Source organism: Xenopus laevis, chromosome 7L, assembly GCF_017654675.1.
Source record: "Xenopus laevis strain J_2021 chromosome 7L, Xenopus_laevis_v10.1, whole genome shotgun sequence".
Taxonomy (NCBI): domain Eukaryota; kingdom Metazoa; phylum Chordata; class Amphibia; order Anura; family Pipidae; genus Xenopus; species Xenopus laevis.
Genome location: NC_054383.1, coordinates 5,033,592 through 5,057,806, shown reverse-complemented (window position 1 = coordinate 5,057,806; position 24,215 = coordinate 5,033,592). Strand labels below are relative to the sequence as shown.

Sequence of the window (24,215 nt, the reverse complement as noted above, 5' to 3'; positions counted from 1 at the left end):
TTTACTTTAAAAGTTTTATTGACAGTTGGGTAAACAAAAAAATATTCGAGGGAAGAGGCGAAAGAAAACACACATGATTTCTCTTTTTGAGCCAAATCAATATACTATACAACCTGGAAAACAAAAATAAGCTCAAAATAAGGTATTTACATACCAAAACATTTGGTGAATGGATAGGGAAACATGAAAATAAGCACGACGCATTGAAAATGCTCAGATCGCTGAAATTAAGGCTTCTTCTTGAGTTTTTTTTTTTGTAAAACGGACCCCTTTAAAATGAAGAGGTTAAACTTTGGAACACATCGGTCATGTACATCGATCTCAACCATCTCGTTGGTGAAGTCATTAAATGAAGACCGCAAAACACGGCTACTTCTATTTCGGAGCATGCTGGTGAAACACACACTTGTTTAACAATATCTATATACAAAATAGGCTTCATGGGACGTTTTAACACGGGCGTCCGTTTTGGAAAAAGGAGTTGCTCGTTCCAGAATGAACTGCAGGTCTGAGCGGGTTGGGCGGGGCTATGTCCTCGTAGCCACTCCCACACACGTTCACCCCATTTGCACCATTGCAATCAAAGTCTCGGCCCTACTTGGTTTCGTGCCATTGAAGGCATGGCACCGGCATGACCCAGTAGCACTTCAGTTTAAAAACACAAAATTTTTTATAATAAAAAAAAAAAAAAAAAAGCGCTCTTGCGAGCATAAAAGCAGTTCAGACAAACTCTTTTACGCTTTACAAGATTTGGAAGCATCCGGACAAATATATGCACCTGAATATTATAAGGGATCAGATGGAGAAGTCCACCCAAATAAATCTCTTCTGCTTTTATATGGGGAAGTGCACCTGCTCCACATGTAAGCAGAACCCCTGTATTGGGACACGTATCTGCGGGCGCCCGACAGACACAGCAGTGTATTTTTAATCAGCAATGTCCCATGTTCAGACTTTGTGCATTCTCCGTTTGAATTCTAATGACATCTACTAAGTCATACGGAGCAAAGAAAAGATCAGATATTTGCAGTATATATGAGAACTCCATTTGATGTTAAAGGGGATGCTCACCTTTAAATTAACTTTGTATGAGGCAGAGAGTAATATTCTGAGACAATTTGCAATTGGTTTTCATTTTTTATTATTTATGGATTTTTGAGTCATTTAGCTTTTTATTCAGCAGCTTTCCAGTTTGCAATTTCAGCAATCAGGTCGCTAGGGTTCAATTTTTCCCTAGCAACCATGCATTGATTTGAATAAGAGACTGGAATATGAATAGGAGAGGCCTGACATGTAGAGAGTTGAATCGGCAGCAAGCACTCTACATACCTGGCTTAGGGTTATTTAAAACTGTCCCTTTATGATAGTAAGCTCTTGAGCTTCAGGATTAGTGGCCCGGCAAGGTCTATCTCCGGGAGATAGGAGAAAGCGTGAAGCACGAACATTGACAACCTATTCATTAATGGGCTTCCCATACCCAAAACACTGCCCTATAGCGTTAAGGGACTGCTGCAAGAACGAGTATAAGAAACAAATGTACAAACCAAATTTAATTTCAGCATATGGGGTTTTTTTGTTTTGTTTGTTTTTGTTGAAAACTATGAAGTCCGATTCATCTCTTCTCAGAACGTATGTAAGAAAACAGAGCTAAACGGAGATGAGATCCACATTATTCAGGAACACCTTCAAAAATTGTGATGAGCCTCGTCCCTTGAGCCTCCCATAATTACCGCGTTTGCCCGACTGTGCCGGGTCTTTAAGTTGAAGGCTAACATGAGGAAAAACAAAATGTATCCTTAACAGTCCGGAACAAAAACACGGGAGGAAATGCTTCCTTTAAAAAGGCAGATGTGTGTCTCACCAAAACTGAATGGTCTTAGAACAGTTTCAGCTTCAAATAAATATTATAAACTATTTTTTTCTTTGATGGATTTCTTCTTTGACCTGTGCAATCCAATCCACACCAATATTAGGCCAAAGTGTGTCTTGTTTGTTTTCATTTTTTTTTTTTAACGTCATTTTCTGTTGATTCAGCCGATGAGCACTGTAACATAGTCCTGTTTCACTGTGTTTGGTAACTGGCCATGCCATAGCCTGGTGGATTGGGTATTACTGGTGGGGCCTGACCCTGAGGCGGCGGCTGGGCACTGAATCCACCAACCCAAGCTGTTGATTGAGGTTGACTACAAAAAGAAAATGATTTTGGATTAATAAAGCCAATTTATAAATCTATTATAGAATTCAGTGGCAGCGATACTTACTCCACTCCAAAGTTTTGCTGATTCCACGCTTGCCCATACATGCCATAGGAGGGCACCTGCCAGCCATTTGCCACATATTGTCCATATTGCTGGGGACTCCCATACATTTGACTCCACTGCCCCCACTGACTGTAATCCACCTGAAAAAAGGAGAAGCTGTGTAAACACATAATATTTCAATATACACACACGTATCTATTAATGTAGTGCCTATGCATCAATGTGGCTCTAGCAATAAGAAACCAGGTTACGGAAGGGTATACGAATGACTGGAAGCGGACTATTGAGATATGTAGGGATACTAGAGTTATGTTCAACTGTAAACCTTAAAGGGGAACTATCGCGAAAATGAAAATGTAACATAAGCTTCCTCACAGTGAAGGAATAAACTTTCTAAATACAATCAATTAAAAATTCTGCATGGTTTCTGAAATCAAGTTAATATTCACTATTCGTCACTGAGCATCTGTTTCTCTTCATTCTGTCTTCATGCAGCAGTTGGGTGTCAAGATATTCATTGACAGTTAGATCCAATATATCTTATAGGGGGGCTCCTTTCCTAGCAGATGAATTAGAGCTCTCTCAAATAACTGATTCCAGTACAAACACAATCTAACAAAATAACAGACTTTTGCACAAATGCAGCATGTAGAGACAGGATTTCTTGTTATTTTAATAGAGTGAGCTCTAACACATCTCCTAGGCAAAAGGAGCCCCCGTATAAGATATATTGGATCTAACTGTCAATGAATATCTGACACTCAACTGCTGCATGAAGACAGAATGAAGACAAACAGATGCTGAGAGAGGAATAGTGAATATAAACTTGATTATTTCAGAAACTGTACAGAATATTTACTTTATTGTATTTAGAAAGTTTCTTATTTCAGTATGATGAAGCTTGTATTAAATTTTCATTTTCACAATAGTTCCCCTTTAATTAAACTAGCTGATACAGATAATTAGACTCTCACCTGCTGAAAGTTCTTAGTCATGTCCGGTGTCTCTTTGCCCCAGTAACATTTTACAACGTGCCCTTCTATGGTTGTTCCGTTCACAGACACTATTGCATGTGCAGCACTATCGTGAGTCGAGAACCTAAAAAATAAACAGATGAGAATAGCGGTTACACTATAGCACAAACAGTATTTCAATCATCACTACAGAACAGCAAAGAACAAAAAAAAAAAACACCTGAGGGGGAAGATCATTTCTGTTTGACAGAAATAGAGAGACTCTGGAAAATGTATGTAGTCAGACAACAGACAATCCCTTTTATTTAAAGTCTGGAGAAAAAGAAAGCTCTGTATGTGGGCTTGAATGCAGCTTGAGATTTCCTGCTGGATCAGCTGTTGTCTGAGGTTGTCTTTGGGATGAAACAACTATCCACTAAACTAAATGTAATGGTGCAAACAACATGGATAGAAAGTATATTTAATCCAACAGAAAGCTTGGTACAGCTGGAACTGCAAATGCGCCATAGACTTGCCATTGTGTTGCATCAGGACATTGCATTTTCAAACAAGACAACAAACTGATAGATTTGCATGATAAATGGATATTGGCTGGACAGCAAACACATACGTGTATAGCCAGATTAATGCTAAACCTTCCCAACCTTTTTCCAGATATTTCTGTGCAAAGTCTACTTACCTAATAAAAGAGTAACCCTTCTCTGGAAACACACGGATTTCCAAAATCTGTCCAAATACACCAAATGTTTGACGCATGAGTTGCTCTGTTAAAGAAAATGGACAACGATAAGCCCACCGATGCTTGTTGAAGCAAACTTTACTTTAGGAGGTATGGTATCCATTATCCAAAAATCCTTTATCCAGAAAGCTCTGAATTACGCAAAGGCCGCCTCCCATAGACTATTTTACCCAAATGATCCAAATTTTTTTTAAAAAATGCTTTCCTTTTCTGTGTAATAATAAAACAGTAGCTTGTACTTGCTCCCAACTAAGATATAATTAATCCTTATCGAAAGCAAAACCAGTCTATTGGGTTTATTTAAAGGGGACCCATAACCCGAAAAAACATTCAAAATCCTATTTTATCACATTAGTCAAGCAAAATGAACTTTAATTACACAATATAAATTATTTGAATCTTGTTTCCTTCAGTCTGGGAATTCATAATTATAACAAGCAGGCAGCAGCCATTTTGTGGGACACTGTTATTAAGACAAGTCTTGTATCATCTCAGAATCTTGTTTGTGCACCAGAACGAGGGACCCGATGTCCATCCCCATGTCCTGGTTACACAATTAAATGGTGAAGAGTATGAGGGAATGTGGGGAGAGCAGTGACATGTAGGAAGTGCTGAATGGAAAGTGAAAGTAATTGTCTGCCCCGCCTCTATGCCACGGGCATAGAGGAGGGGATGACAATATTTGATTGACAACTGAGATTTTTAAATGAGTTTACAACAGCTATGAATGCTTTAATAAAAATAGAAATTGGATTTCATGTTTAATTTGAAAAGGACTTTTATTATACAGATTTGTGTGTCTGGGTGACCGGTCCACTTTAACATTCATATGATTTTCTAGCAGACTTAAGGGAGGAAGCTCCAAATTACAGAAAAATCCGTTATCCGGAAAATCACAGGTCCCAAGCATTCTGGAAAACTATATTCAATTTTGAAATCTGACATGGGGCTAGACATTTTGTCAATTTCCCAGCTGCCCCAAGTCATGTGACTTGTGCTCTGATAAACTTCAATCACTTTACTGCTGTACTGCAAGTTGGAGTGATATCACCCCCCTCCCTTTTCCCCCCCAGCAGCCTAACAACAGAACAATGGGAAGGTAACCAGATAACAGATCCCTAACACAAGATAACAGCTGCCTGGTAGATCTAAGAACAACACTCAATAGTAAAAACCCATGTCCCACTGAGACACGTTCAGTTCTGAAGGAAAAACAGAAAAAGCAGCCTGCCAGAAAGCGTTTCTCTCCTGAAGTGCAGGCACAAGTCACATGACATGGGGCAGCTGGGTAATTAACAAAATGTCCAGCCCCAAGTCAGATTTCAAAATTGAATATAAAAAAGTCTGTTTGCTCTTTTGAGAAATGGATTTCAGTGCAGAATTCTGCTGGAGCAGCACTATTAACTGATTCATTTTGAAAAAAATTGTTTTTCCCATGACAGTATCCCTTTAAGTGATAAGTCAACATAACGAAGATTTTCACTGTGAAAAGGAAGTAATAACTGAGTATCAGCAGACGGACCACAATTATTAACTGCAGCATTAAAAGGGGCAAACTTTTTAACAACCATCTCTTTAAATTTAATTTAAGATGTGCCCCAAAAACAAAAAACTACTGGAACCCCTTAACGCCGAGACATACAGACTCATCACTGTGCCCGAGGTTTCCTGTTTAACCCTCAAAATACCCAATGAAAGTTCCTTGTGCTTAATACAAAGAAAAAAAACAATGTATAGTTTTCCTAGGTAAACTAAAAGTTTCCCCTCAGAAAATGCCCCTAAAGTGAAATAGCACAAAATGTTTCAAAAAAGTCCGATTCACAGATGAAGCCCCCAAAATACTATGTAGTCCATTTTCTGTCTTCAGACAAGAGCTTTAAACACTATAAACATTTTCAGATTTAGGTAAAACAAAGTGGACTTACCGGATAAACCTGCCCCAATTCCACCACAGTAAACCGTGCAGTTTTTAGAACTCGACTGATTCACAACATCTTCAAACCGTAATTGTTTTGTGTTATCTGCAAACAGAACAAACGATTAGGACAATAGGTTCTTTACAATACTAACGGGGGTCTAAAAATTGCGGTAATTTCAATCCATGTCAAATATTTCCAACGATGAACCTACTTTCTTGTGTGCTTTTGGGTGCAGGAGGTTTGCGTGTTGCCCAGTTAGTTCGGATTTGTCTTCCTCCTAACCACTGTCCTCCCATATGTACAATGGCATTCTCTGCATCCTAGGAAAAAGCAGAAGATAGACCTTAAAGGGCTACGGTCATAGGAAACATGTTTTTTTTCAAAATGCATCCGTTAATAGAGCTGCTCCAGCAGGCTTCTGCTCTAAAATCGGTTTTTCAAAAGAGCAAACTTTTTTTATATATTTAATTTTGAAATCTGACATGGGGCTAGACATATTGTCAGTTTCCCAGGTGCCCCCAGTCACGTGACTTGTGCTCTGCTAAACTTCAGTCACTCTTTACTGCAAGCTGGAGTGATATCACCCCTCCTTAATCCCCCAGCAGCCCATCAGCAGAACAATGGGAATGTAACCAGATAACTGCCTGACAAAGTGTACCGGGTCCCTGCTAGATATAAAAACAGACACTCAATTGTAAAAATCCATGTCCCACTGCAACTCCTTCATTTACATTGAGTAGGAGAAACACAGCCTGCCAGAAAGCAGTTCAATCCTAAAGTGCTGGCTCTTTCTGAAATCACATGACCAGGCAAAATTACCTGAGATGCACCTACACACCAATATTACAACTAAAAAAAAATACTTATTGGTTCAGGAGTTACATTTTATATTGTGGAGTGAATTATTTGCAGTGTCAGTGCAATTTAGAAATAAAAACTACACCATAAGAATCATGGCATGCCTTTAAGCTTTTTGGGGAGGTAATATTATAGGTTTGGGGACAAGGAAAATAGCTCATGAGCTCGGTATCAATGTAGATTAAAGGAGAACTTCCACACTGGCATGTGACTATATATTTTGTTAGCTAACCACAGCATTTTATGGCCATAGCTAACCAGGCAATTTAACCTTATGTAGAACCAAAGCGATTAAAGGGGCACTTTCATGCTTGTCAATATTTCATATTCAGAAGAACGGGAAAAAGTCTGTTTATGGTAAATGCAATCAGACTTAAGCTAACATTCTAACCGTAGTCCACTCCCAGTGTGAGCCCTGCTTCAAGGCCAACAGAACCACCAATATTCTGAATTAGTTTGCAGGCCATCAACCTTTACATGATAGCCCGAGCTATCCCTGAGCCAGGAGGGCTTACTACTTGAATCTGCCTTTTACAAACAAGGTGCCTGTGTGGGCTGGTCTACCAAGAAAATCCCAGAGCACGGTCTGGGGGCTCCAGCTTGAAGGCAAGTTAGGGCAAGATGGTTTTATATATTTGAACACAATGACAATTGATAATGATAATTCTACTGAACAGCACCCCTTAATTTGAACATAGGCTTTTCTCAGAATTAAAAAAAAATTATATTCATATACATCAAAGCCCCTGATGATGAAATTTAATGCAGAACCATAACGTTAATTGGCATTTCTGTTATGAAAAACAGCAGCAAGAAAATCTAAATAGCAGCTTTGTGTCTGCCAATAGCCCCGATTACCAACTCACCAGTTTGTTGTAGAAGGACACGAATCCATAGCCTTTGGATTTGCCAGTCGCCATGTCCTTCACAACTCGAGCGTCACTGTAGAGAAAGCAAAGACTGGTAAGAGCAAAGCAAAAATCTTAAAGAATCAAAAAAATAAAAATAAAAAATAAAAAGGAACCACACACACTGTATTGTGAATTCTCTTTTCCTTAGTTTCTTTTTATCTGCCATTTAGCCCTAAAACTAAGCTAGCACGCCTGCTGACTTTCTAGACCAAGTCTTGGCTTACAAAATAGAGATTAAAATCAACGGAAAAATATATCTACAGCATAGAACTCTAATATTTACATGGAATAAACATGCAACCTACCAAAATCGACAGTACAGATTTCTTATAAATGCTACCGAATACAACTTGGAAATGTTTACAAATGAAAATACTGGACTATCCTAGAGACTACAAACAGTCTATAGTCCATACAACACTAACAATCCTGTCTGACCATGCATTCTCTAATAATGCCTTCTACTGTCTAGTGATACAGAAAATATATGAAATATAAAAATTGAAAAAGAGGAAAAAAATAGGAATTAAAAGGCATACATGGCCTGTTAACAGATTTCTTTAATTTTCTTGGTCAATTCTTTACCACCATTTTGGAGTTTGGGCAGCTGTAAATTTTGAAAAATTGACATTTTCAGAAATTTAAGAAAGGAGAATAAAACTAAATAACAGTACTAAGCACACCAGTACGAAAAAAAAACAAAATTTTACACAGAAATGTATTTTTTTTTTTTTTAGTGAGTTAAGTTAAATGATTGGAAATATAGAACTGCACTGAATATAAGGTTAAAATGTAAATACTAATATAAATAGATCAAATATAAGAATAAATAGAAATAAGAAAAAAAAGCTACAACTGAGTCCAGTGTGCACAGCCCCTTGCAGTTAGCCTTCAAGATCCTGGCCATTCTTATGAGCCATTCTGCAAAATAATCAGAATGCTATTATTTTTAATGGTGACTTGGACCTCAGAGAAACTGCAGGCGTTCAGGTATAAATAACATCAAGTCAAAGAAAAGCCCAGAATATATTTTTCAGTGGTAAACAATTACTTACCATTGTTTGGTGACCCACAAGACATCACAAATAAAGCAGTTATTAGAGAAGTTTCAGGCATTGGCTAATAACAGAATGTGAAACAATTCCTGGGAAATTTTAATTTTTTTTTTTTTTTTTGTATGAAAATGAGTCTGGTGGGAGCTACACAATGTCACTGAAATGTGCAAAGACCAAGTTTAAAGTGGAGCTCCTATTAGTCATAACACAGGGAATGCATGGTTTGACCTCTCCAAATGGGGGGGTACAGGCAGGTTTTCTTCCTTTGTGTAATTCCTTCATCATACGGCTCTTTTCTCATACAGTTTATAATCATTAAAGCAGGCACCATTGTGACCTCCACTGGTTTAAAAATACAAACAGCATATTGGGCTTAAAGGAGAAGGAAAGCTACAGAAGCAGTTTATTGCTAATAGACTAGCCACACTACTGAAAGCTATATCACTATATTTATTCTGTAGAATGCTTTACCATACCCGAGTAAACAGCTCTAGAAACCCTATTTGTTTAGCATAGCAACTGCCATATTGGCTTGGTGTGACATCACTTCCTGCCTGAGTCTCTCCCTGCTCTGGGTTCAGATTACAGCAGGGAGGGGAGGAGCAGCAAACCGAGCATGCTCAAGCCCAAACCCTAGAGATTTAAGCTGAAAACAAGAAGTCTGATACAGAAGCCCATGAGTACACAATAGAAGGAAAGAAATGTGGTGATTCTTTTGACAGAGGACTCAGAGCAGCATTACTTTGAGGGTTTACAGGTATATTTATATAGACCTTTCTGATAAGGCTTACCTTTCCTTCTCCTTTAAAACCAGGCTGACAACAGTGTCAAAATCGGAGCACCTAGCCTCGAACACATTTTTAAGGTGATCAAAATATTAAAATGAAGAATATAAAGACGGTCTTGAAATTTAAACAGGAGTATAGGTTTGATTATCCAGAAAGCGTGGGTAAGGAGCACCATTAATACATTACAACAAACCAATAGGATTGTTTTTTGTTAACATGGATACAAAACTAGTAACCATCAACTAGAGGGCACCTATTTCTAAGAGAAGAGTTGGACAATGATGGATTTGTGACACTATGAAAAATAAAAACCCTGTAGCTGTTAAAAATAGTTACAATTTGGAAAGCATGCACTTGGTTCTTAAAGGAACAGTTCAGTGTAAAAATAAAAATTGGGTAAACAGAGGCTGTGCAAAATAAAAAAATGTTTCTAATATAGTTAGTTAGCAAAAAATGTAAAGTATAAAGGCTGGAGTTACTGGATGTGTAGCATAATAGCCAGAACACTACTTCCTGCTTTGCAGCTCTCTAACTCTGAGTTAGTCAGTGACTATAAGGGGGGGGGGCACATGGGACATAACTGTTCAGTGAGTTTGCAATTGATCCTCCGCATTAAGCTCAGGTTCAAATTCAACAGTTGTGACCCATGACACCGATTGGTTATCACTCAAGTCATTGATTGGTAACTGCCTGGTAACCAATCAGTGGAAACCAAAAGAGCTGAAAAGCAGGAAGTAGTGTTCTGGCTATTATGTTACACATCCAGTCACTGCAGCCTTTATACATTATATTTTTGGTTAACTAACTATATTAGAAACATTTTTTATTCTGCACAGCCTATTTACCCTGTTTTTATTCTTACACTGAACAATTCCTTTAAAAAGTTAGAAAAAGGGGTTAAAAGGGGTTGTCCACCTTTGAAATAACTTTTCATATGATGTAGAGAGTGATATTCTGAGATAATATGCAATTTATTTTAATTGAAGGTTGAGTTTAGATTTTTATTCAGCAGCTCTTGAATTTGTATTTTAAGTAATCTGGTAACTAGGGCCCAAATTACCCTAGCAACCATACATTGATTTGAATAAGACTGGAATATGAACAGGAGAGGCCTTAGTAGAAGGATTAATAATAAAAAAGCCTTACAGAGCATTTGTTTTTTTAGAAGGGGACAGTGACACCCATTTGAAAGCTGCAAAGAATCAGAAGAAAAAGACAAATAACTATAAAATGAAAACCAATTGAAAAGTTGCGTAGTATTGGTAGTTCTATAACATACTTAAAGTTACTTTAAAGGTGAACCACCCCTTTAATGCAGAGGCAGGCAAAATCACACAATTGTTACTTATACTTACATCTGGGCATCACCTGTTCTGTATTTAATTCTCATAGGGATCTAGGCTGCTTATTTATTAGGCTCTCCTAGTATTGCAGCTTCATACACCATAGGCACATCTCTAAAGGCCAGTTTGTATATGGCTACACGCTAGGAAATGTTCAGCCTTGAATTAGTGGGTTAACCAATGTACGTCCCATGACATGGACTTAAAATACCAACACTAGCAGGTGAAAGGCATCTTAAAGACCACAGGATAGACATCAAAAATCCACACATTCCAATGTTTTTAATAAAACGATACTTTTTAAAATGTCACGTCAAACAGCAAAAACTATGCAAGGCAACAGCAACGTCCCACAGGTCAGAAAAATGGATACTTACGATATTTTACCAAATGGAGCAAACGCAGATTTAATGTCCTCTGTGGTAATTTCTGGACTTAGATCTCCAACAAAAACATGGAAATGGTCTGTAGAAAGACAAGGAAATTCAGATTATGCAAGTGATGTGATTGGTCTAACACAATGTTACCAATTTAAGGAAAGCGTTCATAACCTATGGTTTTAGGCATTCCTTTTAGAAGTTTATTTTAGTCACTTTCTAGCACATTTTACACTCCAAACAAATAAGGCTCAGATTTTCTTAATAATGCAGGAAGGCTTATTTAATTTAATCAACAACTCCCATTCTTGGGTATATTTTTAATTGCAAATAAAAGGTTTGTACAAAGTAAATCAAGGAAGCATTTTCTTACACCATTTTCTGAGGAACTTTACACTGAAATTTTAATTTAGATAAATGAGAGAGAATACCAAGGAGTAGCAGCCTAAACAGGACATGGACTTCTAAATGCTATCGCCAAGAGATTCTCTTAACCCCTTTTCTGCTGGAGGGGCCTGCAACAAAAAGGGATTAATAGCACCATAATACAGAGAAGTTGATTTTCCTCCACATTATTTTTGTAACATATCAAATCAAGCCTGTTTATAAAAGATGTTAATGTGCTTAATACAATGCTATAATGTTCAATAAACACACTTTAATGTTGCAACATTGTAATATACTTACTGGAAGTATCTTTTTTCTGGCTACTTGGTGTTGTAGCCCAATTTACCTTTACTTCCTGTGGTGAAAAAGAACAAGTAAATTAGTTTCCAAAGAAAAGCCATCACTTTAAAAACAGTTTGCAGAACTATTGGGACCTGGGGTTTTCCAGATAACAGATCTTCCGTAATTTGGATCTTCTTACCTTAAATCTACTAGAAAATCATATAAATATTAAAGGATAAGTAAACCTTTAAAGCAAGTGAATGTAAAATTGACAAGGGTGTTATTCTAAGCAATTTTGTAATTTACATTCTTAATTTATTTTCATTGTATTCCCAGATATTAAGGGATACATGTATTGTTAATATGAATGAATTTTGTTACAACAGCGCCACCTGCTGATCATTTTCCCACAAATCTGACCAGCAAGTAGTCGAGGAAGTTGTCAGGAGAGAGAAAGCGGCTGCTCCGATGTTCTTCTGCTGAAAAAAATTAGAAACCTTTCTCAAATCTTTCCTAAGCAGATGAACATCAGACAGAGCAGCCTCTTTCTTTCTCCTGACAACTTCCTTGACTACTTGGTGGTCAGAAACTGACCAGCAGGTGGCGCTGTTGTAACAAAATTCATTCATATTAATAGTACATGTATCCCTTAATATCTTGGGAGGAAAAAGGAAATAATGAATGTAAATTGCAAAAGTTCTTAGAAATACACTCGTTGATTTTACACTCACTTCTTTTAAAGGTTTATTTATCCTTTAAATAAACTAAAAAGAATAGTTTTGCCCCGAATTAGGATTATTGATATTTTAGTTGGGATAAAACACTAGCTACTATTTTATTATTAGAGAGAAAATTGAGTCTATGGGAGACTGCCTCTCTGTAATTCGGATTCTGGATTTCTGGATAACAGATCCCATACCTGTTCATGCATACATATCTTAATATGTACAACGGACTAATCCCATAATGAAAAGCTACCATTCTTATTACTGTAGTCCACAACTCTAGCTAATGTGAGACACACACACTATGGATACATGGGTTGTTATTGATTTGTTCCATCAGCAACTGAACAAAATGAGGCAGGTCTTTTACTCCATTAATTTTTTATTTTTTTTACCTTTCAGCATCAACAGCAAATTGGAAGTTAAAAAACTGCTCCTGACTGATGCAAATGATTAAATATAAACAATCTATTCTCTTAACGTGGACAGTTAACAAGAAACCTTAGAAATCAATCTCCTAAATGGCAGATTCCTATTCTATATACGGTCTAATTTTATTATTTCTCTTACTTTTCCAAGTATTTTCCGTCCATTCATGGCTGCTAATGCAGCAGCTGCATCTCTGTGTTCATAAAATTCCACGAAGCAATATGGATCATTGTTAGCGTTGGGCATCACAGGGAAGCTAACAGATGCTCCTACCCTTCTGCCATCAGTTTGCTGAAAGAAAATTCAACAGTTGCAACTTACACAAATGTAATCGGCGACAGCAAAACACAACTAAATAAATTTAAAAAAAAAAAAAAAGGGGGTAGGGGGATAGCCTTTAACAAAGCATTTTATAGGAATAGGTTATCTATCCAAATATTCCTATATAAACATCGAATACATATTGCTTGCATTGTGTCACTTACATAATTTCCTAAATCTACTTATAACAGGTGGGCTTTGAGAGCCAATAGAGTGCATTATGAAGCAACAAAAACTATAAAATAGGTTTGAAGGACAAGGTAGCATTATCCAAGGCTAAAAATACATTAAATGGGAATGAGGCTTGATTCAAAACAAGTTGTTAGCCATTACACTACATATAATTCATTCAAGGGGAACTATCGCAAATACCGTAATAAGAAACTTTGTTAATACAATCTGCATTGTTTCTAAAACAATCAAGTTTATGTTCACTATTCCTCTCTCAGCATCGGTTTCTCCTCATTCTGTCTTCGTGCAGCAGTTGGGTGTCAGATGAATGATCCAATATTTCTTTTCGGGGGACTTCCTTTCTTAGCAGATGTATTAGAGCTTACTCAAATAATGGTTTTCCATTACAAACAGAATCTAACAAAATAAATTCTGCATGTAGAAAGACAGGGTTTCTAGCGATTTTAATAGAGTGAGCTCTGACACATCTTCTAGGAAAGGAAGCCATTCACCTGACACCCAACTGCTTCATGAAGACAGAATAAAGAGAAACAGATGGGGGAGAGAGTAATAGTGAAGATAAACTTGATTATTTCAGAAATGGTACAGAATTTTTAATTGATTGTATTTAGAAAGTTTATTTCAGTATGCTGAAGCCAAAATTAATTTTTTATTTTTAAAAAATAGTTTCCCTTTAACCGTGGATTGTATAATATAACTGTTTTTGCAGGTGTTGAATATGGAATGCCGCATCATGATTGCTTTGGCCAAAATAACCTCAAGCAGCCTACAGTTCGGATGATCAAGTCAACAGCTGGCATAGATGAACCAACAGGAACCTCACGTCTAGTTACCCAAAATGAGCTCATCGCCTAAGAAAAGTAAGAGATGACTTTCCAAGGAGGGGTTTCACCACTAATGACACAGGATCACTGGATTAAACTTTCCAGAACAAGGGAGACTGAAAAACTTCAAGTGGTGGCTATCCACACCACGTTTAGTAAGAATAGAGATGACAAAACAGTCATTTTAAATATACATTTCTAAACCGACCTCTATGACTGCTCCCCATCTGTAACATAATACAATTAGTTTATAGCAAGTTATTAAAAAAAAACGCACTCACTTCAGTAATCATTTTACAGCTTTTACAGGGTCCAATCTGGCTGAACAGCTGAAGAATCAAAACTTCTGTTACATCTCTAGAGAGGTTGCCTACATATCTGCAAAGGGAAAAAGTGAAAGAATGTGATCAGTTGAGTGGTTTCCTTAAAGGACAAGGAAAGTTAACCTAAAGAAGTAGCTAGCAATGTTGTACATAATGTTTTGTGCTTCTGTACCAGCCCAAGACAACCACAGCCCTTTAGCAGTAAAGATCTGTGTCTCCAAAGATGCCCCAGTAGCTCCCCATCTTCTTTTCTGCTGATTCACTGCACATGCTCTGTGCTGCTGTCACTTACTGAGCTTAGGGAGCCACTCACAATATACAGTACACATAGAATAGAAATGTCACAATATAAGGCTGATTAGTAATTAATACAGATAATACAGATAATTACTACATGGCAGCACAGAAACCAGTGCAATTAGCATCAAAATTTAATAATCAGCAAACCTGTAGCATCAGCTTATATTACAGCCAGGGAAGCTCATTTTCTGCTGGATAATTAGTGACGAGCCCTAAACTTAGCTTCTCAACAGCCAATCAGAGCCCACTGAGCATGTGAGTGTCACAGACACTTTCCAAGATGGTGACCCCCTGTGACAAGTTTGAAGTCCTGGATCATTGCTGCTATTGACAAGCTGAAACTTTAGGCTGTGCAATAAGTTCAGTATATCAAATACGGCATGTTTAGCCCTATTCATTTTTAGGGGTTAGTTCTCCTTTAATTACTGGTATATTTGAGTGAATTATATCCGTTTCAAGGTCGCTGAACACCCAAATTCCCACATCAGTCTCAGTCAAGCTAATCTGATACAATGTAGCAAAGTCATTTTATTTGATGCTTTTCAAAAAATATTAATACTAGCGGGAATTACTTTCCTCTCCCAAATAAAAGAAATAGTACACTGGCAGCACGTCTCTACAAAGAGGGTTGTTCACCTTCCAAACACAAACTCTGTGTTGTTTACAGAATGTTCTCCAGAAATAAAGACCTTTTTTAAATTTCTTTCCATTTTTTTTTTTTTTTTTTTACTGCTTTTCCAAAATCTAAGCTTAAAGTTTAATATCTGTCTCTGGTGTTTGAGTCTGGCAGCTCAGTAATTCAAGTGAAGACTCTGAACTGTTACAATTTTGCAACATTTAGTAAATACATTTCTCAGCAGCATCTTTAATATTATTGTATCAATACTAACAGCTGTCTTTAAAGGGGAACTCCAGCTTCCTAACCCAAATTTGATAAAAAAAAAAAAGCCCACATAACACAGAAACCCCTAATATAATCATCACAGTTACCTGTTTCGTCAAAAGGTATAAATAAATGGCATTTTCTATGCTGAAATCCAGCTGTTTAACAGTTCGTCTCTTTCTGCATCATTTGAAATCCTGGCAGGGACACTGATGTTACACATTGTACTTACAGACAGCATGCAGGAACTACATAACCCACAATGCATTGCACTGTGATGTTCTGTTCCTTGTTGAAATCATGCATGCAGGGAATTGTGGGGTTTGGAAGATACATGCTGAGGACAGATGTAACAGTAGACAGATTACAAAGTAACCGTAGTCAGACAGCTCAGCAAAGTAGTCAGACAGATCACCAGGAGATCAGGGGCTAAGCTTAGGGAACTGTCAGAAACCATTAAAAATAATGAAAAGCCTGCATATTTTTTAATTTATGTAAATTGCATAGTGGCTTGCAATTATGTTTACTTTTCAGAAAGCTTACGTTATGTTTGTGTGGAGTTCCCATTTAATAAAACTCAGGGATTCTGCTCAGCAGGGACAAAGATAAGAAATGTATCAACTAAATGTATCAGTTTAGAACAGTTTACAGGGTCGACTGAACTGCTTTAGAAGGAGAAAAATGACACTTCAACATTAGAAAAACTGTCACAAATAGAAAGTAATTGGAAAAAGTCTACTTCTGGTGAACAATCGGAAACCAACTGAACTGAAAAAAAGTTTGGCAGGTGAACAACACCTTTGATATGATCAAAGAGAAACGGTAGAAGATAGTGTATTACTGTTGTAATAAAAACCTGGCAAGTCATATGGTCCCTGCTGAGCAGAATCCCTGGGTTTCATTACAGGCAGCTGTTAGACTTGATACAATAGTTGCTAATACTCCAGAGATGCTGCTGAGAAATGGATCAACTAAGGTTAGTTCACACGAGGAGATTCAGGGAGATTATGTCACCTGGCGACCAATCGCCTCGTCTCCTGAGCGACAATCTCCCCGAACTGCCTCAGCGTGTTTTCCCATAGGCTATAATGAAAAGTCGTCTGCGCTAATGCACAAGCGGCGATGCGTTTTCCATAGTTGCCCGGAGGCAACGTCCGGCGACTATGGAAAATGCATTGCTGAGGCAGTTCAGGGAGAATGTTGCTCAGAAAACAAGGCTATTAGTCGCCATGCAACAAAATCTCCCCGAATCTCCTCGTGTGAACTAACCCTAAGGGTAAGGCCAGACGAGGAGATTCGGGGAGATTTTGTCGACTTATCGCCAGGTCTTTTGCGCGACTATCTCCCCGAACTGCCTCAGCGTCTTTTCCCCATAGGCTACAGCGCAAAATCGTCTGCGCTAATGCACACGCAGCAATGCGTTTTCAATAGTCGCCTCACCTCGCGCAAAAGACGTGGCGATAAGTCGCCAGGCGACAAAATCTCCCCGAATCTCCTCGTCTGGCCTTACCCCAAATGTTACAAAATTGTACCAGATCAGAGTCTGCACCTGAATTACTGACCTGCCAGACTCAAACGCCAGAGACACCAACATTCAACGTTAAACTTAGAATTTGGAAAAACAGTAAAAAAATAAAAGATGGAAAGTAATTGAAAAAAGCCTTTATTTCTGGGGAACAATCTAAAAACAACTGAATTAAAAAAAAGTGTTTGGAAGGCGAATAACCCCTTTAAGTAATATATCCCATGGAACAGAATGCTAACAATTCTTTTATGGATGTTGCTCATAACGGGAAAACATCACTAAAAGTAGACCTCGTATTAGTAAAGTATGGGCACTCCTGTCCTATACTGTAGACTTTAAATGAGTCATGTGACATTATGAAATGAAGTTGGTATCAAGTTATTCTCCCTAGGTTTGCGATTATCGCCCCCACAAATGATATTATCCTGACTGATACTATTTATAAATGCTGAAAGGCTTGAGAGATTAACCATGCGTATGAGGGGAATCATAGGGAAAACGTATGTCAGCTTCAAACAAAGAAATTAATTGGATTATTTTTAAAATCATAATTTTTGTTTGAGCTTGAAAAGTAAATATGGGGAATCTAGTGGCAAAATAACTGCCCCAACTGGTTATACTGGGTCGTCGAATTCAGCAAAGCACTGCAGCAACTTCAGAATAAAGCAGCCACTATAAATAAAGGAGAAGGAAAGTGGTTTTATACTTGGGGCTGCCAAAATTAAGGTAACCCCAAGTGATTCTATTTACTTACCCGACACTCCAGACTTGGGGCTTCTATCAGCAGAAAACTGCACCGGCCCGGGGTTCTTCCTTTCTTCAAATTTCCCAGTGCAGTTACATGCGCAGAAGAATGAAATATCCGCTTTTTAGTTATAGTTTGGCTTTTCACTCTACGGAGCATGTGCAGCCGCAAGAAGAAAGAAGTAGTAAGAGGTTCACTCCGTGGTGCTCGCTTGAATAACCCCGGACAATGCAGTTTTCTCCTGTCAAGTTGGGGTGCATAACTTTTGGCAATCCCAAGTATAAAATGACTCACCTTCTCCTTTAAAGGTGTGGTTCACCTTTATGTCAACGCTTAGCATGATATAGAATGGTTAATTCTAAGCAACTTTTCAATTGGTCCTCATTTATTTTTTATAGTTTTTGAATGATTTGCCTTCTTCGGACTCACTGAACCCCATTTGAAAGCTGCAGTGACCCCCATCTAAAAAACAAATGCTTTGCAAGGCTACAAACTGATTGTTATTGCTACTTTGTATTACTAATCTGTCTAATCTCCCTTATTTCTATTCCAGTCTCTTATTCAAATCAATGCACAGTTGCTAGGGGAATTTGGACCCTAGCAACCAGATGGCTGAAACTGCAAACTGGAGAGCTGCTGAATAAAAAGCTAAATAAGTCAAAATAATAAAAAAATGAAACCCAATTGCAAATTGTCTCAGAATATCACTCTCTACATCATACTAAAAGTTAATTTAAAGGCAAACCTAATTACAGTACAGAAAAAGGCTAGTAGGCCCGAAAACATGGCCAAAAGTTTGTAAAGACTAAATTGGAAACCTTAAAAAGAATTGTGTCAGTGCTTGTCAGACAATTATAGAGGCGGCTCACGGCAATAGTCCAACAAGCACCGACACGCGTGCTGCCCAGGCCATTTACATTGGAGATTATAAGGGGCCGCCTCGGCTGCTGTGCTTTTGGCCAAATAACTCACTTAACGCACCTACAGTAGGATCATACGCCCTTTCCCCTAGGCTTACAGACACCTACAAACATAGGGGGTAAGAGGCCAAAAGGTAAAAGACCCATGTGCTGCGTTAATCCAAATATCTACTAGAAAATAAACTAGCAATTTAGATTGCAAGCTCTTTTTGCCAGTGCCATCTTAAGCCCCTGTATTGATTGCTTTTCCATGTATTTGTGTATGTTCTATGGATTTACCCACATTGTTGGGGAATATGTTAACATTTTATTATTATGTGTTATTGCCTGCTATTTGTGAGGTTTAGAGATTTCTTATGTCATTGGCTGCCTCTATCAGGTATCCTGCCAATCAGGGAACCCGATGCTGCAATAAAGGTGCATGCAGAACTACATTTCAACATGGCGCTTCTAAACAAACATGGGTAGCGACCAAGGCTAGGGTTATGGAAAAGGGGGTTGGGTGGGCAGTTCGATAACTCAGGAAGCACCGCAGGCCCGGACTGGCAAGCTGTGGGTTCTGACCAATGGTCTACTGTAAGATGTCATAGACAGTTACAAATTATTGGGCTGTTAGGGTCCTCTGTGTACTTGAAATATCAGGGTCTATTTACAATCCCAGTGCTGCTTGAAGCCCACCCTATAGGGAATGGGGGTAGGCTTAATAAACCAGCATTATCCAACCTGCTGTACACACTGTAGCTATCATAGGGGAAGGGGAGAGAGTTGTAGTTGAACAGCTGGAGGGGTACCAGGTTGCACATATCTTATGTACAGACTGGGACATGTTACTATTAACTTAAGGGATGAAACATAATTGTGTCTCTTTATAGGTCCCTGGTGAGGCCTCATCTGGAGTATGGGGGCAGTTTTGGACTCCAGTCCTTAAGAGGGATATAAATGAGCTGGAGAGAGTGCAGAGACTAAGTGCAACTAAACTGGTTAGAGGGAGGGAAGAGTTAAATTATGAGGGGAGACTGACAAGGTTGGGGTTGTTTTCTCTGGGGGAAAAAAGGCGCTTGTGAGGGGACATGATTAGACTTTACAAGTACATTAGAGGACATTATAGACAAATAGCAGGGGACCTTTTTACCCATAAAGAGAATCACGTACCAGAGGCCTCCCCTTCAGACTAGAGGAAAAGAAGTTTCATTTAAAGGAACAGAGTAGGGGGTTCATCACAGTGAGGACAGTGAGGTTGGGGAATGCACTGCCGGGTGATGATTCAGTTAATGACTATAAGAGGGACTTGGATGATTTCTTGGACAGACATAATACAAAGGCTATTGTGATACTAAACTCTATAGTTAGTATAGATATGGGGATATATCATTTATGTGACAGTAGGGAGGGGTGTGTGTATGGGGCTGGGTTTTCATTTGGAGGGGTTGGACTTGATGGACTTTGTCTTTTTTCAACTCGATTTAACTATGTAACTATAACTATGTAACTATAACACAAGCTGTGGACTCTGGTCAATGCCATAGACAGTCACTATTTGGTGGTCCTGTTGGGCCTGTATTATCTCAGTCCTGAGCTGTTATGTACACACAGTAGATATGTGGCAATAGTAAGACAAGGGGCCTATTGAGCCTGGGTATTTGCTCTGTGAGTACAGGAGACATTGTACATAACACAGATCACAAGGGGACGCTGGGACTTGTAGTTTATAACAGCTGGAATAAAGAGACTGTACAAAAATAGGCCTTTCCCAGGCAAAGAACTCAATAAGGGACATGGAAGAAGATATTCCTTGTGTCTGCCAAGAAACTACACTTCCCATAGGCCTCAGCAGGCGTTACAAGGTAAATATATAAGGGTTTCGTTAGTGGAATACACAGGGGGGTGAGTAATGGACGGGGAGTCCCAGTAAAAGTCAGAAAGGGCCACAGCCGGGAGGCCTCGTGCCCTGAGAGAGCCAGAGAGCCAGGCAGCTGGGCGCGCAGGAGATACTCACAGAGTCCGGGGCTGTCCGTCGTCCTCCATATCACAGCCTGTGGGACTCCCGGGGTTCTCCCGTGGAAAGTGCGTGAGAGGACAAGGAGGAGGCGGCGGGCTGGGACTCGGCCTCAGCACTGGAGCGAACAGCAAATCTTGACGAACTCCGTCCGGCTCAAAGCAAAATGGCGGCAGCTGCCAGCAGCCAGTCAGGGAGAAGCCGCTCATTGCGCAAGCGCCGTATACGCGACCGATCCCTCCTTCAACTTCTTCACTCAGCTCTGAAACATGCGCGCAAATTACCACGCCAGCGTACGTGCGCGAACCCTGATACGTACAGGACGTACTTATGCGTGCGTCAAAGTTGGCGAGCGCGCAGCATTGTGGGTAGTAGTACTGCGTAACATGGGGAGACGCTGCTAGTAAAGTTTCAAGCGGGAGACTCACTTGTTCAGCTTTTCTCTTTTTTATCTGATGTTCTCATTTCACTCCCATTGCCCTTTTTAGTATGTTATATAATGGCTAATTCTAAGCAACTTTTCCATTGGTCTTCATTTCTTATAGTTTTTTTTAAATTATTTCCTTCTTCTTCTTCTGACTCTTTCGAATGGGGGGTCACTGACCCCATCTAAAAAAAAAACAAATTCTCTGTTAGGCTTAAAAGTTCAGGTCAAAAATGTGCTGCAGTATGTACAAAATAATATTTTAACTCTTATTTGTACTTGACTCTAGAGTCCTGCAGCGGGTCAGTTACCTGCAAAAACCTGCAGTACCCTAGGGGGCATATTTACAAAATTCGAGTGAAGAATTCGAATGTAAAAAAATTCGAATTTCGAAGTATTTTTTGGGTACTTCGACCATCGAATTGGTTAAATTCGATCGAATTCGAACGATTCGAAGTAAAAATCGTTCGACTATTCGACCATTCGATAATCGAAGTACTGTCTCTTTAAAAAATACTTCGACCACCTACTTCGGTAGATAAAACCTACAATGTTAGCCTATGGGGAAGGTCCCCATAGGCTTGCCTGTGATTTTTTGATCAAAGGATTTTCCTTCGATCGTTGGATTAAAATCCTTCGAATCGTTCGATTCGAAGGATTTAATCGTTCGATCGATTTGCGCAAAATCGTTCGACTTCGATATTCGAAGTCGAACGATTTTAGTTCCCAGTCGAATATCGAGGGTTCATTAACCCTCGATATTCGACTCTTGATGAATCGGCCCCTAGGCGTTGCGGGTGGAAGTTCCAGGTGTGGGTATAGACGCGGTTCTGCGGCCTGCGGGTTTTCTCAATAGCGATTTTTACTCGTTTTTTCTGATCACGACTATTTTCGATGATGTCACTTCCTGTCTACAATCACAGCACTTCCTGATTCTTGATGGTCAGCTGGTCATGGGTCCGGGTTGCAGATAAGGTACTTGAAGGTCAGGTAGCAGGCCCAAGCGGGTAATAATGCGGGTCTGGGTTGCAGGTACGGGTTCCAATGGAGCCGTGCAGGACTCTACTTGACTTACTTGATATTGTATCATTATGGCCACTGGCTTAGTATTGATCACCACTGAAACCTTTCTCACATCTTTCCTAAGCAGAAGAACATCAGCCTCTTTCTTTCTCCTGACAACTTCCTTGACTACTTGCTGGTCAGACTGGTGGGAAACTGACCAGCAGGTGGCGCTGTTGTAACACAATTCATTCATATTAACAGTACGGGGCAGATTTATCAAGGGTCGAAGTGAATTCGAGGGAATTTTCGAATAAATTTGAAATTCGAAGTAATTTTTTGGGTACTTCGACCATCGAATAGGATAGTACGACTTCAACTTCGATTCGAAGTAAAATCGTTCAAATATTCGACCGTTCGATAATCGAAGTACTGTCTCTTTAAAAAAAACCTTCAATTTCAATACTTTACTTTTTACAATTAAACCTGCCGAAGTGCTATGTTAGCCTGTGGGGACCTTCTAGAGCATTTTTCAAAGTAAAATCATTCAATCGATCGCTGAAATCCTTCGAAGGATTTAATCGTTCGATCAAACGATTTTACTTCGACCGCAGGATACCCAAATTCGATGAGTAAAACTTCGACTTCGAATACGGTTATTTCAGCAAGTTAAAAACATCAGAAATCCTGACGCGTTTTGTATCTTAGTCATTGGCATCATGAATAGGAGAGGGACTGAATAAATAGGGATGAACAGGAGAGGCCTGAATAGAAAGATGAGTAATAAAAAATAACAATAAATGTGTAGCCTTACAGAGCATTTGTTTTTTAGATGGGGTCAGTGACCCCCATTTGAAAGCTGGAAAGAGTCACAAGGCAAATAATTAAAAACCTATACAAAATAAATAAATAAATAATCAAGAAAAGTTGCTTAGACCACGAATAATAAAAAATGAAAACCAATTGCAAATTGTCTCAGAATATCCCTCTCTACATCCTACTAACAGTTCATTTAAAGGTGAACAAGACGAATTTCCGGTTATTAAATTGGGACTGGATCTGATCTAGTACAAGGAGTTAAGGGGCATATTTATCAAAGGTCGAATTTCAAATTGAAAACAACTTCGAAATTCGAATTCAAAAAGACCGAAATGAAGTCAAAGTTTTGTTTTGGTCGAATAGGTCTGTATTTGGCCGAATTCGGATCGTACGAATCGAAGGAATAGCGCATTCGATCGAATTTGTTTAGGAGTTTTTCCCAAATAAAACGTAGATTTTTCAAAGTCCACCCTTAGGCTAAAACAGCAATTCGGCAGGTTTTAGATGGCGAATGGTCGAAGTCGAATTTTTAAAGAGACGGTACATGATAAATTTCAATATTCGAATTCGGACTATTCCCTAGTTGACAAAGTGCACAAAAAATAGCTCGAATTTCGATTTTTTTTTTGTGGAAAATTCACCTGGAGCTTTGATAAATGTGCCCCTTACAGTCTGAGTGATGCGGGACTCCCTGTGGCTGCTGTTATAAAGCAGGGGGTGCAGGGAGTTGTAGGAAGGGGGCGGGGCAGTACAAAGTTCCAGTGTGTCAGTATGTGTGTCCCCTTTATGTGCTGTGACATTGAGGGATCCCACAGCTCAGTTGTAGGAGAGCACAAGTGACAGTTGAGCAGCTGCTGTGTGTCCGTCTGGCAGTTGTTCCTGGCAGTGTCAGT

General features: G+C 38.9%; 1 protein-coding gene across 2 annotated transcripts; it reads right to left on the bottom strand.

Moving 5' to 3' along the window:
- tial1.L (TIA1 cytotoxic granule-associated RNA binding protein-like 1 L homeolog) lies at positions 1-21,364 on the bottom strand. 2 transcript variants are annotated; one of them, XM_018225001.2, is made up of 12 exons: positions 21,078-21,364; positions 14,667-14,763; positions 13,190-13,339; positions 11,913-11,967; positions 11,226-11,313; positions 7,618-7,693; positions 6,105-6,213; positions 5,900-5,995; positions 3,915-3,999; positions 3,236-3,359; positions 2,262-2,401; positions 1-2,183 (listed from the first exon to the last, which is right to left on the bottom strand). In XM_018225001.2, the coding sequence occupies exons 1-12, from the start codon at positions 21,284-21,286 to the stop codon at positions 2,063-2,065; spliced, it is 1,350 nt and encodes a 449-aa protein (XP_018080490.1). In that variant the 5' UTR covers positions 21,287-21,364; the 3' UTR covers positions 1-2,062. The 2 variants fall into 2 exon arrangements, with proteins under 2 accessions (XP_018080490.1, XP_041426087.1); XM_041570153.1 differs by lacking the exons at positions 11,226-11,313; positions 11,913-11,967; positions 13,190-13,339; positions 14,667-14,763; positions 21,078-21,364 and adding an exon at positions 8,202-8,275.
- Between the last annotated feature and the right edge of the window lie 2,851 nt (positions 21,365-24,215).